Source organism: Oncorhynchus mykiss, chromosome 19 (assembly GCF_057628025.1).
Source record: "Oncorhynchus mykiss isolate SJ-2025 chromosome 19, ASM5762802v1, whole genome shotgun sequence".
Lineage (NCBI taxonomy): Eukaryota > Metazoa > Chordata > Actinopteri > Salmoniformes > Salmonidae > Oncorhynchus > Oncorhynchus mykiss.
The window spans coordinates 49,832,064-49,848,029 of NC_143040.1; the positions used below are offsets into that span (position 1 = coordinate 49,832,064).

At 43.6% G+C, this 15,966-nt stretch overlaps 2 protein-coding genes across 5 annotated transcripts in view; one reads left to right on the plus strand and one right to left on the minus strand.

The window, feature by feature from the left end:
• The window catches only part of tdrd9 (tudor domain containing 9), a 30,566-nt gene that overhangs the window by 14,398 nt on the left and 202 nt on the right, over nucleotides 1-15,966 (minus strand). Inside the window, exons 2-18 of one of the 4 annotated variants that reach the window (XM_021574274.3) lie at nucleotides 14,110-14,290; nucleotides 9,407-9,501; nucleotides 9,217-9,284; nucleotides 8,485-8,706; nucleotides 5,837-5,959; nucleotides 3,519-3,599; nucleotides 3,257-3,421; nucleotides 3,065-3,168; nucleotides 2,817-2,939; nucleotides 2,619-2,703; nucleotides 2,477-2,534; nucleotides 2,273-2,377; nucleotides 1,960-2,057; nucleotides 1,147-1,278; nucleotides 545-710; nucleotides 401-464; nucleotides 143-251 (exon numbers count right to left, since the gene is read on the minus strand). In XM_021574274.3, the coding sequence (XP_021429949.3) occupies nucleotides 143-251; nucleotides 401-464; nucleotides 545-710; nucleotides 1,147-1,278; nucleotides 1,960-2,057; nucleotides 2,273-2,377; nucleotides 2,477-2,534; nucleotides 2,619-2,703; nucleotides 2,817-2,939; nucleotides 3,065-3,168; nucleotides 3,257-3,421; nucleotides 3,519-3,599; nucleotides 5,837-5,959; nucleotides 8,485-8,706; nucleotides 9,217-9,284; nucleotides 9,407-9,501; nucleotides 14,110-14,234 (1,923 nt within the window). In that variant the 5' untranslated portion in view covers nucleotides 14,235-14,290. Of the gene's footprint in view, nucleotides 1-142; nucleotides 252-400; nucleotides 465-544; nucleotides 717-1,146; nucleotides 1,279-1,959; nucleotides 2,058-2,272; nucleotides 2,378-2,476; nucleotides 2,535-2,618; nucleotides 2,704-2,816; nucleotides 2,940-3,064; nucleotides 3,169-3,256; nucleotides 3,422-3,518; nucleotides 3,600-5,836; nucleotides 5,960-8,484; nucleotides 8,707-9,060; nucleotides 9,143-9,216; nucleotides 9,285-9,406; nucleotides 9,502-14,109; nucleotides 14,291-15,716; nucleotides 15,846-15,966 lie in introns of those variants that run through there. The other 3 variants (XM_090211269.1, XM_021574275.3, XM_090211271.1) reach the window with 3 other exon arrangements.
• LOC110497851 (protein RD3-like) lies at nucleotides 9,990-13,477 on the plus strand. Its single transcript, XM_021574283.3, has 3 exons — nucleotides 9,990-10,543; nucleotides 11,187-11,515; nucleotides 12,488-13,477. Exons 2-3 carry the CDS (start codon nucleotides 11,208-11,210, stop codon nucleotides 12,849-12,851), a joined length of 672 nt encoding a protein of 223 aa, XP_021429958.3. The 5' UTR covers nucleotides 9,990-10,543; nucleotides 11,187-11,207; the 3' UTR covers nucleotides 12,852-13,477.

A 15,966-nucleotide genomic window follows, 5' to 3' on the forward strand; every position in this document is an offset into this window, starting at 1 on the left:
CATGCACAAAGTAGATGTCCTAACCGACTTGCCAAAACTATAGTTTGTTAACAAGAAATTTGGGGAATGGTTGAAAAACAAGTTTCAATGACTCCAACCTAAGTGTATGTAAACTTCCGACTTCAACTGTAAATGCTCTCACCTTTGGATGCCTCAACTCTCCTTTGCTTCTGGACGTGTGCCAAGCCTTGAATGCGTTGACAAAAGCAATCAAATCACTCTGCACACCGTGTGCGAACGACAGCTTGCTCCTGAATATTCAAACATTTAAGAGAGGACAGGGATGACAGTCTTACAGCAGACAATAACTCAAATGGCAGTGACGAGGTAGATATTGTAGAAGTGTAATTATATATTTTTTGCTGTATGAGAGAAAATACATTTTCAAGTGCTGACTCACCTGTACCCTGCCAGCTGCTGCAGGGAGGGCATGGCAAAGAAGCTCTTCAGAGACAGAGAGGCGGCTAAGGGAGAGAGACAGGTTGAGGAGTCGTGGCCTGAACACACACCTACAGACAAAGCAGAAACCACAGACCCCACTGACCTATGATGAGGCACTCCTCCAGACAGCCAAAGACGTGGCCGAGCACGATCATCTTCCCAAGGTGCAGGTCCACAGGCAGGTGAGCCAGGATCCGACCCAGAAACGTCAGCTCTCCATCAAAACGCTTCTGGCCTTGACCATCGTTCCCCACAGACAGTGCACCCATCTACACCTCACACACACGTCATGACAATTATCATTACCTCAATAATAACAACTGACTGCAAGAATACTTAAGCATCACACACACACAGTCAAAAATAGTAATAAAAAATACAAAAATGGCTCCGTCCATCAATCCTTCCAGCTAAAGAGCCCATCCACAGCACATACACAGACTTAATCAAAACACTTTACGCTCCGCTATGTCACAGCTGACAAACACACACACAAACACCACTGAGAGAGCTAATGCTAGCTGACGCAGAGGTCCTGACACAGCAGAACCAATGTTAGGAAACCACTGTAACATCACAAACACACAGTGACAGATTTGGGTGTTCAGCAACGTTGTATCTAAGATTCTTATTGGAAACCTCTCCACAAATACAGGAATCCAATGACTTCAATGGTTGTTTGTGATAAGGTCCACAGTGAGGTACCTCTTTGAGCTGGAGTATGGTCCTCTCAATGTCATTGAGTTGGGGGGGTGAGAGAGCAGTGGAGAGGAGGGAGCGGGGGTCCCCCATGTCCAGAAGCTTCACCTTCAGCATGATGTTAGCCAGGGGGGCACGCTGGGAATAGTCAGAATAAAATAGAAGTTTTATACACTGAGCGTACAAAACTTTAGGAACACCTTCTTAATATTGAGTTGCACCCCATTTTGCCCTCAGAATAGCCTCAATTTGTCAGGGCATTTACGCTACAAGGTGTCGAAAGCATTACACAGGGATGCTGACCCATGTTGACTCCAATGCTTCCCACAGTTGTGTCAAGTTGGCTAGATGTGCTTTGGGTGTTGGACAATTCTTGATACACACATTGGAAACTGTTGAGCGTGAAAAACCCAGCAGCATTGTAGTTCTTGACACAAACTACTACCATACCCTATTCAAAGGCACTTATATTTTGTTTTGCCCATTCACCCTCTGAATGGCACATATACACAATCCATGTCTCAAGTGTCTCCTCCCCTTCATCTACACTGATTGAAGTGGATTTAACAAGTGACATTAATAAGGAATCATAACTTTCACCTGGTCAGTCATGGAAAAAGCAGGTGTTCCTAATGTTTTGTACACTCAATGTAGGTCTAGTAGAGTAGCATGCCTTGTCTTTCAGTAATCACATACAGTGCATCAATCCATCAACAAATAAATCCATTGACTTTGCAGTTGTTAAACATCATACTGTCGATCATAGTTATGAGCTTGATTCTTTGCCATCAGGGCTGACCTAATGTTCGACTCTCTTACCACCATCTCAGGAACCACATAGTCTGGGATCTCATTCCTCCAGAACTCCTTGGTCACCAGCCGGTAACAGTAGCCCATAGACACTCGCCCAGCCCTGCCTGAGAGGGACAGAGGAGACGTGAGTCACAAATCCTCAGTGGCCATTCTAATTCTCCCCCTGGGTGCACATTTTGGTTTTGCCCTAGCACTACACAGCTGATTCAAATAACTCATTCATCATCAAGCTTTGATTATTTGAATCAGCTGTGTAGTGCTAGGGCAAAAAAACAAAATGTGCACCCAGGGGGGCCCCAGAAACCCTGCTGTACTGTACCTCTACGCTGGTTGCAGTTGGTCTTGGAGGCCCAGGTGAGGCGGAGGGACTGGTAATGGGTCTCTTTGTCACAGACCATGTGTCGTGCCAGACAGAAATCAATCACTGTCAACAAGAATACGTCACAAACTCAGACATGTGGAGTGAATACAGTACGGCAGTATATAGCAAGGAAGGTCTATAAACGTGAAAATGAAAACACACCATATTTGACATCTGGGACCGTAACAGAGCTCTCTGCAATGTTGGTGGAGAGGATGATCTGTTGAGACAGAGACAAAACATCAAAAACCCTTTGCATTATAGAAGTCCTATTCAGTAGACTGGGTTGTGGTGTGATAGTTACCTTCCTGTATCCTGGGACAGGCACCAGAAACACCCCATTCTGCTCCTCCAGAGTGACAGAGGAGTGGAGTGGGTACACCTGCAGTCTGAAACATACACCATAACAGCCCCATCAAGTTTCTACTATGCACCGGACACTACCAGTCACGCTCCAGAGACGCCACCACTGAAAGTGCACATGTACACACACAGCACCCACCTCTTGCGCACCAGCTTGGACAAAGCCTCCTGCATGTAGTGGATCTCACCCAGACCAGGGAGAAACACCAGCACACTGCCCCGGTCTGGCAGAGACAGGCCTCCCTCCCTCGCAGTCCTACTGCTGAGATACACAAACACACCAGGATAACTATAAGACATCGAAGTCAATCATCTAAGTAATTAACAAATAGTATGGTTTATTTATCAAGCGAGCTAAGATGAAGAGTAAAGCTGTTGACCCCTCACCTCTGATCTTTGGCCTCTAGCTCGTCAAAGCTCTGGATAAGGCTGACAGCCACGTTGTACATCTCCACAGTGATGTAAGGGTCATCTGGACGGCGGGTATCCACCTGATAGTTAATAGACACAGTGTTAGGTTAGTCTAAACCATGAGTACCAGCTACATCCACAGACTAGACTTGGCGCTCCCCCTCTCACCCTGTAGGGAATCAGGCTGCAGAGGTCCTCCAGGTAGAACTCCTCTATGGCGTAGGGAGCCCCCTCCACCTCAAACACATAGGCTGGGTTCATCTGGCTGCGGATGGGGGTGCCAAAGTACTCCGCAAACTCCCTGCAGTTGATGGTGGCTGACATGAGGATGACCTGCATAAAGGGGGAAGGGAGGCGGTGTGTGTCTGTTCAGTCAGTACGGTTTAGGATCACATGGTGGTGAATGCTGAGATGAGAAGCGTGGGCTCACCTTGATGTAACGAGAGTTGGAATGGAGGAGCTTCCTCACAACCAATAAAAGGAAGTCCAGCTCCTCTGTCCGCTCATGGACCTGAAACATACAGAACCACCCTGCTTACTGACTGGCTCATCCTTGCCATGGTAAAAAGATGTTACTGGCTACTAAGAGAGACAATGTACGCCAGATAGGACATCATCATTACCAGTCAAGTCATATCTGTAGACTACTTTGAAATAGTGTCTAGAATTGTTGTTACTTTCGGTACTTCTGTCAAATGTGTCTCACAAACTCTGTCTATCAGCGCAGCCGATCCCCCTTTAGCAGAGGCGTGCACCATACCTGCTCCACTTACTCATTACTAGTAGCCTGCACTGGGAGTCAGGGTTTGCCTCATGTTAGCTCCCCACTCATGCTGCACAGAACACTTTACAATGCAGTAAGATACCATTAGCTCCTCTTCTCTTTATACAGTGCCCTCAGATAGTATTCACACCCCTTGACTTTTTCCACATTTTGTTGTGTTACAGCCTGAATTTTAAATGGATTACATTTAGATTGTTTGCCACTGGCCTCCACACAATATCCCATAATGTATAAGTGGAATTATGTTTTTTTTTACAATTTTACATATTAATAAAAGATGAAAAGCTGAAATGTGTTGAGTCAATACGTATTCAACCCCTTTGTTATGACAAGCCTAAATAAATGGAGTAAAAATATGCTTAACAAGTCACATAAGTTGCATGGACTGTGTGCAATAATAGTGTTTAACATGATTTTTAAATTACTACCCCACACATAACAGATTATAAGGTCCCTCAGTCGAGGAGTGAATTTCAAGCACGGATTCAACCACAAAGACCAGGGAGCTTTTCCAATGCCTCGCAAAGAAGGGCACCTATTGGTAGATGGGTAAAAACAAAACAGCAGACATTGAATATCCCTTTGAGCATGATGAAGTTATTAATTACACTTTGGATGGCGTATCAATACACCCAGTATCTACAAAGATACAGGTGCTATTCCTAACTCCGTTGCCCAGCGAGGAAGGAAACCGATCAGGGTTTCACCATCAGGCCAATGGTGACTTTAAAAGAATTAGAGTTGAAAGGCTGTGATAGGAGAAAACTGAGGATGGATCAACAACATTGTACTTACTTCACAATACTAACCTAAATGACAGAGTGAAAAGAAGGAAGCCAGTACAGAATAAAAATATTCCAAAACCTGTATCCGGTTTACAATAAGGCACTGAAGTAATACTGCAAAACATTTGGAAAAGACAACTTTTTGTCCTGAATACAAAGCGTTATGTTTGGGGCAAATCCAACAACACATTACTCTTCCTTTTTTTCAAGCATGACGGTGGCTGCATCATGTTATGGGTATGCTTGTCATCGTCAAGGGAGTTTTGTGGGGGGATAAAAGGAAATGGAATAGAGCTAAGCACAGGCAAATCCCAGAGGAAAACTTGGTTCAGCCTGCTTTCCAACAGACACTGGGAAACAAATTCATATTTCAGCAGGACATTTGCCTAAAACAAGGCCAAATATATATTGCTTACCAAGTTGCTTACCAAGACAACATTGAATGTTCCTAAGTGGCCTAGTTAAAGTTTTTACTTAAATTGTCTTAAAAATCTATGGTAAGACTTTCATTGCTAGCTTACAGCTGAAGCTAACATCAATTCATTACCCTTGTACTTTGTTTATAATATGCAAACCATAAAGCTAAATATGCTGAATTCAAAGCTGATTGCCACCAAAAACGTTATTAATTCACTTAAATTGGTCTCTCCGTCACATCTCTCCATCAGCCAAAGATGATCTACTGCCTAAGCGTGTGTGAATAGGGCTCTGACGGTTCTTGTTGTTGATCAGTACAATAAAATTAGTCCCAAATGGAGGTGAAACAAATTGTCATGAAATCAGCCAAAACTAGATCAAAAACTCAATGCATGCACACAGTCCTATTGAATAGGATACATCTTGATTTACCATTGAAATAACTGATTACCATTAAGTTGTTAAGTAGTTAGATTGGTAAAAACAAAGTCAAATTGATTGTATGATTGTTTAATTAATGCATATACATGGTCATCTCTGAAAAATGTCAATTTTGTTAGATGAAATTGAACTCAAAAGATGCCCAATGATTGAACAGAGCAGTAGATTAGTTTATCTGTCTGGATCGAGTGCCATTTTGTGACTTTGGCTAATATACCTTTTTTTTGTTTTTTTGTTATCGTTTTAGTATCGTGATACTAAACCTGGTATCAAAGTCAAAATGACTACTTTGAAATGATGACCAGTCGGAGTGTCAGTTACCTCATCTATGAAGATGTGGGAGTACTCAGTCAGGCTCTTTGCTCCGACCAGTTTCTGCAGCAGCACCCCGGTGGTCATGTAGATGAGTCTTGTGTGTTCAGTGACCATCTTCTCCAGGCCCACCTGAAACAGAGAAACACATTTTCACACACAAGCACATAAACGCAAAAATACACAGACCATTAAAGCCTAAAGGCAGACGTGAGGATTCAAAATCTACTGTAGCTGTAGGTATTTATCTATCCAGCTATGTGGTGTCAAACATTCTGTTGAACAACTCACCTTCACAACAAATTCAGCACAAAACGTGACTCTCAGAGATCAGACAAATTGCCCATCCTAACATTTCTTCTCCCTGAGGAGTTGCTCTCATGTACTGCTACTCAAATCCAAGTACAAACTCAGGCAAGACTTTCACAAAACTCTCAGTAAGAAACGAAAGACTGAGATAGAAAGCACTGTAAACATCCATCACACTACTCTTAGGACAGTCAGACAAAGCCGATGCTCAGAGGAATGTACAAAAACAGCCCTCCCTCGTGGCAGGAGTGTCATGGGAAGGTCACTGTGAAAGTGGATAATGCTCTGGTACTCTCCATACATCCTCAAGGCCCGGATTCAAGCACTTAGGTGTTCATCAGGTCAGCCCATCACTGTCTCACTCACTGTCTGCCTAACAGTGACATCACCGCTTCTGCAAACCGCAGCAGAGCAGACAGAGGAGGAGCAGGGAGTTATAACTAGACTATGTCTCCTGTTTCAGAGCTGGAAACAGAGCAACTTGGCAGCCTGGAAACAGTCCGGCATGGAAGTGTCCACCCCACTCCTCCCTCTGCAAGAGAAACTTAATATGGGCTTTTTGTACAGAGCTTCATCAAGGGGTAATAATATCGCTGGAGATGCAAGACTCAGTACACTGCCCCTTGTTATGAAACATGAACACGCAATTCTGGTTTCTTGCACCTTTTTCTCCATCTTCTTTCCACAAAGGGATGTGTACGCAAATCAGACTTTGTAACATACTACGCATGGTCATGTGTTTTTTGGGATAGATATATATAATATATACACTGCTCAAAAAAATAAAGGGAACACTAAAATAACACATCCTAGATCTGAATAAATGAAATATTCTTATTAAATACTTTTTTCTTTACATAGTTGAATGTGCTGACAACAAAATCACACAAAAATGATCAATGGAAATCCAATTATCAACCCATGGAGGTCTGGATTTGGAGTCACACTCAAAATTAAAGTGGAAAACCACACTACAGGCTGATCCAACTTTGATGTAATGTCCTTAAAACAAGTCAAAATGAGGCTCAGTAGTGTGTGTGGCCTCCACGTACCTGTATGACCTCCCTACAACGTCTGGGCATGCTCCTGATGAGGTGGCGGATGGTCTTCTGAGGGATCTCCTCCCAGACCTGGACTAAAGCATCCATCCACCACAGTTGGTGGATGGAGCGAGACATGATGTCCCAGATGTGCTCAATTGGATTCAGGTCTGGGGAACGGGCGGGCCAGTCCATAGCATCAATGCTTCCTCTTGCAGGAACTGCTGACACACTCCAGCCACATGAGGTCTAGCATTGTCTTGCATTAGGAGGAACCCAGGGCCAACCGCACCAGCATATGGGGTCTGAGGATCTCATCTCGGTACCTAATGGCAGTCAGGCTACCTCTGGCAAGCACATGGAGGGCTGTGCGGCCCCCCAAAGAAATGCCACCCTACACCATGACTGACCCACCGCCAAACCGGTCATGCTGGAGGATGTTGCAGGCAGCAGAACGTTCTCCACGGTGTCTCCAGACTCTGTCATGTCTGTCACATGTGCTCAGTGTGAACCTGCTTTCATCTGTGAAGAGCACAGGGCGCCAGTGGCGAATTTGCCAATCTTGGTGTTCTCTGGCAAATGCCAAACGTCCTGCACGGTGTTGGGCTGTAAGCACAACCCCCACCTGTGGACGTCGGGCCCACATGGAGTCTGTTTCTGACCGTTTGAGCAGACACATGCACATTTGTGGCCTGCTGGAGGTCATTTTGCAGGGCTCTGGCAGTGCTCCTCATGCTCTTCCTTGCACAAACGGCGGAGGTAGCGGTCCTGCTGCTGGGTTGTTGCCCTCCTCCACATCTCCTGATGTACTGGCCTGTCTCCTGGTAGCGCCTCCATGCTCTGGACACTACGCTGACAGACACAGCAAACCTTCTTGCCACAGCTCGCATTGATGTTCCATCCTGGATGAGCTGCACTACCTGAGCCACTTGTGTGGGTTGTAGACTCCGTCTCATGCTACCACTAGAGTGAAAGCACCGCCAGCATTCAAAAGTGACCAAAACATCAGCCAGGAAGCATAGGAACTGAGAAGTGGTCTGTGGTCCCCACCTGCAGAACCACTCCTTTATTGGGGGTGTCTTGCTAATTGCCTATAATTTCCACCTGTTGTCTATTCCATTTGCACAACAGCATGTGAAACTTATTGTCAATCAGTGTTGCTTCCTAAGTGGACAGTTTGATTTCACAGAAGTGTGATTGACTTGGAGTTACATTGTGTTGTTTAAGTGTTCCCTTTATTTTTTTGAGCAGTGTATATAGGTATATATAAAAATGGTATCATCAACAAGGTGTCTGTGAGTCACTAACCTGGTATCCCACAAGACTACCCAGGGTGCACTTGCGCTCTCTGGCAACCCATCGGGCGATGCTGCTGGCGCCTATTTTGCGAGGCTGGGTGACTACGAGGTTACAAGGGGCATTCTTCTCGCTGTAGTAGTCCAGGATGAACTGGGGCAGCAGGGTAGTCTTCCCACTCCCTGTGGCTCCACGGATGATCACCACTGAGTTGTTTTCAATCAGAGAGATGATCTGGAAATACATAAACACAGAACTGCACATCAAACTCAGTAGAAGGAATGAAAGAACATATTGCAGCCATTTAAAGATGAACACAATATATGATTCAACAATCTAAATTATAGTATATAATAAATTATTCTAATCTGTTTTTTATATTCACAAAGTCACAATAACATTAAAACATTCCGATTTTGCTCTTGTAGGACAATACATGTGAATCTGAGTATGAAATGAAAGTCTGAAAAACACATCTCTTCACCAATGGCCAACTAATGGCCCTACTTGTGTGCATGTGAAGACATTCAGTGGGCAATTCCCCCTCTTGTTGCACTCATGGCTCCATCAGATAGAATCAGAACTCACCTGAAGCACACTGTAAAACCTTGAGTGGTGTTATGACCTGAGGAACTCTTGCTGATGACCAAGTCTATGACCTGAAAAAGTCCTGACATGGCAGGAGGAACAAAAGCATGCGTGTGTCAGTTTGAATGCGTGCGTGAGGCTACTAAACTATTTTACCTCCTGTCTATTCTTTGTGATGGGCAAGCTCGGGTACTCATAAGTGGTCAATGGAGGTGGAGGTGAACCTAGAGTTGGAGAGATGAGGTAACACAGAAAGGTTTGCTCAATGCCTTTCTTCATCGTTGAGGAACAAAAGGCATCCAATTGGAAGCCAAATTAATTGTATAAATATAAATGTGTAACTCACTCGCCAAAAAGTCAGGCCTTCCTGTCTTGTTCCTCAGTCCTCCATCTGAGTCATCCCTCTTTGGACTGCCCTGCTGTTGGGAAGCTTTTGCAGGGCTATAAAGAAACATGTGTGTCAAATCAAAAGTCTGACATTTCAGTGTAAACACACACACAAGCAATTAAGCATCAAAGGGAAAAAAGGTAGGTCAAACAAAGCACCCCCCCCCCCCCCCCCATAGGTCTACTATTAAACAGCAACAGGCTCTTCATATTCAAATACACAAACCAAAGCCATCTCCAGGGCAACAGACGTGTGAAGAATCCAGTCTGAAAATGTCTTGGGAAAAACGTGCGTGTTTTGTCTCAGCAAGCACACTAGTAGTGAGTGGTGATAATGTGGCTTTGTCACTGTGAATAAGTAACGTTATGCGAGTAATGCTAATGAGCCTTCGTCAAGTCAAATAGTTCTCCCCCTTGCTCTTTTTGAACTACTTTCTCCCCTCACATCACCCTCCCTCCTCTGCACTGAAATCCCCCTTTCACTACTTGCTCGGTTTCTAACATTCCTCTGTCTCTTACTCGCCCTCCCCTTCATCTCTCCCACTCCTCTCATTCCGTGGCTGGGCCAGTCAGGCCTGGGGCAATGTGGCAGGGAGAGCAGTCCCAGTCATCTCAGCTTCTCTCTGGGCAAGATGAAGACTTTATCTACACAGCAGGCAGACACACTGTCAGAGCTGGGAGCAGCTCACACACACACATTTATATGCACACGCGTTGACTGACTTACACACGCACTTCAGCATCTAACCACAAAGCAGCTGACCTTACAACAAAGCAGCACAAAGGAGAGTGAGGTGAAAGGAGAGGAGACAGCACTGAGTCAGAGGAGAACAGTGAGTAACTCTGCTGGAAACAGTCCAGAGGACAGGAGAACAGGAACAAGTGAAGAGGACAATTACGCAGTATTGAGAGGAGAGAAAGAGGACCATTTGATTGCTTACAGACGGATAGCAGAGTCCAGTCAGAACCAGAGAATGGAGACCTCACGGACAGACCCATGGAGACAGAGTCCTGGAGATGGTACTCTGTGAGACGCCTGCCTTGATCTCTCTAGATCACTCTGTCTACATCTGGCTCATCATTGCAGCATTCAACAGTAAGTACCAACCATGCAATGGCTTTTTTTCTCTTTTCTTTTCTCACTACATAGGCTATTTGCAATGATCAGAAAGTTCCAACAATAAAAAAAAGCACTCATCTAGACAATAGGCACGAATCAGGAATCTCAATTGCATTATTTGAAGAAATTAGCTAGGACAGGCAGGTTTAATAACAAAACAAACAATTTTTCTTGTGCTTTAAGACATTGCTGCCAAGTATACAGCACTGCATGCCCTGTTCACGTAGCATGACCTGTGACCCCAGGCTGTCAAATCTGTGTGTAGCTCAGCTGTGAGGTACAGAGAGAACAATCAGTCTGAGGAGATTACTACACACCCACACCTGGGCATCCTCACCTGAGTGAGAATGCCACTGAAGGCAAATCAAGCACTGATGATGACAGAGTGTCAGGGACCAGGGATCAGCTTGTGTGGAGGTGATCCATTTCTAACTTTCAAAAAAGTTGAGTCTTCAGTCAATAGTACAATTGCAATCTTTGAATTGTTCTGTTAAAACAGATTTTGGGAGAACAGGGGGGTATTCCTTGACACTCGTGGCAGCAGTGTACAATACTCGTGGCAGCAGTGTCAATACTTTTGCTTCAGATGTAAAAACACTTTTTTCTCTTCTCATTGCAGTAACCACAGCACTCCTCCGCCATGCCCCTGTTCAGCTGGATGAAATGGTTGCGTGCTGAACGAGAAAAGGCGCAGGATGAAGGGGCGTCCACAGGGTTATCACCCAGCTGCACACTGATCAGGGAGCTGCTGTGGCACGTGGAGGAGAGGGAGTGCATGGCGCGGGAGGTGGAGCAGGAACACAAGCTGGCCCACAACACCGCGGGATACCCCCACTGGCTCCAGAGCTACCCCAGTTTACGCACGCTAATCCCCGCATCGGAGCGCCGCCAGCTGGAGCACTTGTGTGCCCAGATCCACCCTATGCACACCGCTACAGTGCTCTCCAGGTACATCGTACAACACTCTTCATTCAGTACCCGTTTCATATTAGCAAAATGTGTCCAAAATAGCCACTGCCCCCACACCAGGATGACAAAAGGCAAAAGAGACAAGAGTCTCAAAGAGAGGGGGGTAGAGCAAAGCTGCCAGGGAAGCCACTTTGTGTTATTGTCACAGAAGTAGGTTACATGGGGTGTGATCATGCAAAGGTGAAGGGGACCCTATGGGGCTGAGCACAGCAAAAACAACCCACAGGGAAAGAGCTTTCCATTAGCAGTATCATATCCCTATTAAAATACAAACACAAACCCCAACATTTTACAGTGATGGTGACATTTGTATGAACAGACTGAATGTGGTATTTCTGAGGGGCTAACTGAGGAATCATAATTTAAATAACCTTTAAACCCACCATGGGTCCAGTAAAAATGAATGTAAATTATATTGAACAAAAATGTTAAATGCAACAATTTCAAAGATTTTACTGAGGTACAGTTCATATAAGGAAATCAGTCAATTGAAATATATTAATTAGGCCCTACTATATGGATTTCACAGATAACTGTTTTTAAAGGTAGGGGCGTGGATCAGAAAATCAGTCAGTATCTGTTGTGACCACCATTTGCCTCATGCAGCGCGACACGTCTCCTTCACATAGAGTTGATCAGGCTGATGATTGTGGCCTGTTGAATGTAACAAGATCGCCCGATTATTCCGGGAATATTATTTGGTGTGACTCTTTCACCGCATTTATTTTGTCTTCTTTGCAAAATGTCCTCCTGAAAATTAGAGATTGGAGCGGGCGCATAAACACGACCTCAGCCTTATCACCTCACACAATACATGATACTTTGATGAAATAGTTTCAGCATCATTTGGTCAGCTAGACCTAATGGATAATTGAAAGCCCAAACAGTTTCATTATTATGGACAATGCAGTTTGGGTTAAATAGTTTATTAACCCACTATCTCATTCTCAGGTTCCGTGACGTGCTGGCCAGCAACAAGATCCTGCCCTGGGAGCTTGTGTACGTCTTCAAGCAGGTGCTGAGAGACTTCCTCAACAAAGTGGAAGGGGAAGAAGAGGAGGATCACATGCCGGAGCCAGAACTGCTTGGGCCAATGGAGGCCTGGACCAACAGATACCAAATGAAGCAGGGATTTGTCACACCTACTGTGCCCAACTGTGGTGAGCCCCAGAGAGAAGAGATCCCAACCATCTCTGGCTATGTGGACCGTACCATGAGAGGCTCTTATCCTTTCATTGCCCATAGGGTCTGGGACCTTCCCTACTACTACCCAGTGCCACACAACTCCACAGAAGCCTACAGCACCCCACTGTGAGAGCGGGTGGGGTGGTAAAGTAGTACCCAACTCATGACCTTACTAGCTTCTATTCTTGTTAGGTCATGACTGAAAGAGTTGTCATCTTAAAAAAATATGTTACAGATTCATTTTAATTAATGGGACTGCAACAAAATCTTGCCCTTTTACCAGCACTTGCATGGGGGCAGATTCATACAACAATAGATACTGCTAGCTAACTGAACTAGGGGTGCATCTCAATAGACTACTCGGTTACTCTAGCTACTACTGTAACTTAGAAAGCTACTTAATTGCACTGGTTTAATAAATCAACCCGTGCCTAGGAATTTTGGCACCTGGCTAGTTAGGTACTTTACTGTGTTAGTATTACTGTAGTAGCTAAATAATGCTCATATTTACTGAAAAGTATGTAGCTAGCTATGTACCTAACTAAAGCAACGTTCCTTTCATATGTTAGCTAGCCAGCCAACAAATGTGAACATGTGTGAAAGTTTAGGTTCAATCCAATTGGCAAAAGATTCCCACCATATTTTTCTACCAAATTGTATTGTTGCCGCCAAAAGCCTGTGCGTAAAGACGTAGTGCACATACAAATACATTGTGTGGTTCAATTCCCAAGTACCGAATAAAAAATACAAGTGAAATGTGTTTGCATCGCATTGAATATTATGTAGCTATACAACAGCGCACTCTGGTATTAACACGTGTGCTCTATACAACAGCAGTAGATAACGCTCCAAGAGCGCATGTATAGCCTACATTTATGAGATTATGGACAAGCGCGGCAGCCAATCATTGATGATCATGTCACCTGAACAAGACCCTAGATATTTATTAAAATGTGCATTAAACTCATCACACTGTAAAATTAAATGTATTTCATATGTAGCCTGAAACTGCATGCTTTTCCCGATACATCTAGTGAGAGGACCACGCGTCATCACGTGACTCCACATTTACTTCGATATGGTTATTCTATCAATATTTGCTTAAAAAAATTCTATCATAATTCAAGTTACAGACAAAAATATCCCACATTGTCTAGCAGATTTGAAGTTTCCGGAAAATGTTTGTTTCCATCTGGCCTGTCAATGCATTTTTTTAATCTGACCTACTTTAATAGCATAGAAATGGTTGGAGGGAAACCTGGTGACTACAGACAGACTTTACGGTCTATGGTGCAAGGGAGCATGTGTAAGCTAGCTAACGTTAGCTAGCAAAATGTAGATGGAATTGCTAGCTAACGTTAGCTAGCTAGCTAGCCAACTGAACTCACCTCTGTATTGATGACTCCTCTAACTTTACTTCTTTTGGAACTTCATCCGTGATTAGAATGTTAGCAAAATGGGTCCCTAATGTAAACCATTCTGTTATCTGTTCTGCAGTTATTGCTTTCTTCATGTTTCATATGTTGTTCACTCCAGAGACCGCTGATACGTTTTCAAGGGTGGATGTTGCTGTAGAATTCTAAATTAGTTAATCATCGGTTCAAAGACACGTGACAGTAGTACACCTGCTGACTCTATGTCTGAATCAAACATCCCATCTGGTAGCTAGGGGTACTGTCCTTTCATACTCCTAATGTAAAGAAACTAAAATATTCATTTATTCGATTATATAATTAACATAAACCATATTACCAAGACAGAGTAATGAAGAGTAGACAGAACCCATACAAAAGCAGTAGACCCAATAACAGGGAATTATCTCCACCCATACTATTCTCCGAATTTAGAGAACAAAGGTGAGACTAAATATTAACATTAAAACTAAAATCGCATTTTATTGGTCACACAACTATACAAATAGACAAGATACAGATGTTAGCAAAAACAAAATAGATCTGTTGCTAGGGCAGAATCAACAAGGAAAACATCCAGAATTTGCCTTTATGAATGATGATCTGATTAAATGTATACACAGTCAATTTACAGTTATAAAATATATTTCATCCAGCATAACAGTTGTTCAATCATGTCACAATCTACCCTACATATGGTATCTGTGATTGATAGCCCCTGTGGTAAATACTAGGGCTGGGCAATATATGGACCACCAAAATTCATATAATTCAATATGAAGGATGATGATGTAACCATAATTATTAACTGGGTGGTTCGAGCCCTGAATGCTGATTGGCTGAGGTATATCAGACCATAAACCACAGGTATGACAAAATATGTATTTTTACTCAATTATGTTGGCAACCAATTTATAATAGCAATAAGGCACCTCAGGGGTTTAGCCATGGTATATTGGCCATATACCACACCACCTTGGGCCTTATTGCTGAAATAAACATCTGATATGAAGACGCAGCTGAGCCTGTGGCACAGCCTCCCTTTGAATGTGACCCAGGGAGGCTACAGTTGCTGCAGAGAGGTAGTGAAATACTCAAATCCAATGATATGCATATCGCAGTTATGCATATCACAATATACACAATGGATTCCCAGCCCAAGTAGAAATATATTCATACAGAAATATGAAAAAACATGAAGACATTTTTCTTAGAGAATCACAGTATTTGAAACAGGTAATGTACTGTACTGACCAGTTTATCCTATTATGTGATGCAATAACACAGTTATTGGTCAACTTAAAAAAGGGTGAAAAGGCTTTCTGTTTGGGGGACATGTTCAAAGTCAACAAGAAATGTTGAGCAGCCAAATAGAATCTCTCCAAGCATTTTCTCAAATACTCATTTCACATCTGAGGATTTTATTTCCCTTGAAAAATTGTGTTTGTTACTAAAAGTCTATGAATGCAGTGAAATGCCCCCTCAGTATTTCACTGCTGAGGCCAAGTCTCTTGATGGTAACTATAACACTAACAAAAAGTAAACATGCAGCCAGGTGATGACATGTTAAATATGATTATTACCACTTGAAGTTTGGTGTTCTTTGAGCTTGACCAGGTACTCAATCCTCTGCTTATGGTTCTTATGGCCCACAAGCTTGCAGTTCTCCTCAGACAGGTAGGGGACAGGTTTGCCGACATTCAGACATCTCACTAAAATTACCATACATTATCTAGATTCACTACAAAGGGACCCTCTTAAAACAAATCATAGACTAAGACAGCGCCTGATATCATTGCCACGTATGGAGCAGCATGGAGATTGATGCCTCCC

What these genes read in the sequence shown, in the direction of transcription:
- LOC110497851 (XM_021574283.3), top strand. Translation starts at nt 11,208, where the DNA reads ATGCCCCTGTTCAGCTGGATGAAATGGTTGCGTGCTGAACGAGAAAAG. An exon ending in ACCGCTACAGTGCTCTCCAG is followed by an intron (nt 11,516 to 12,487) that starts GTACATCGTACA and finishes TCTCATTCTCAG; the next exon opens with GTTCCGTGACGTGCTGGCCA.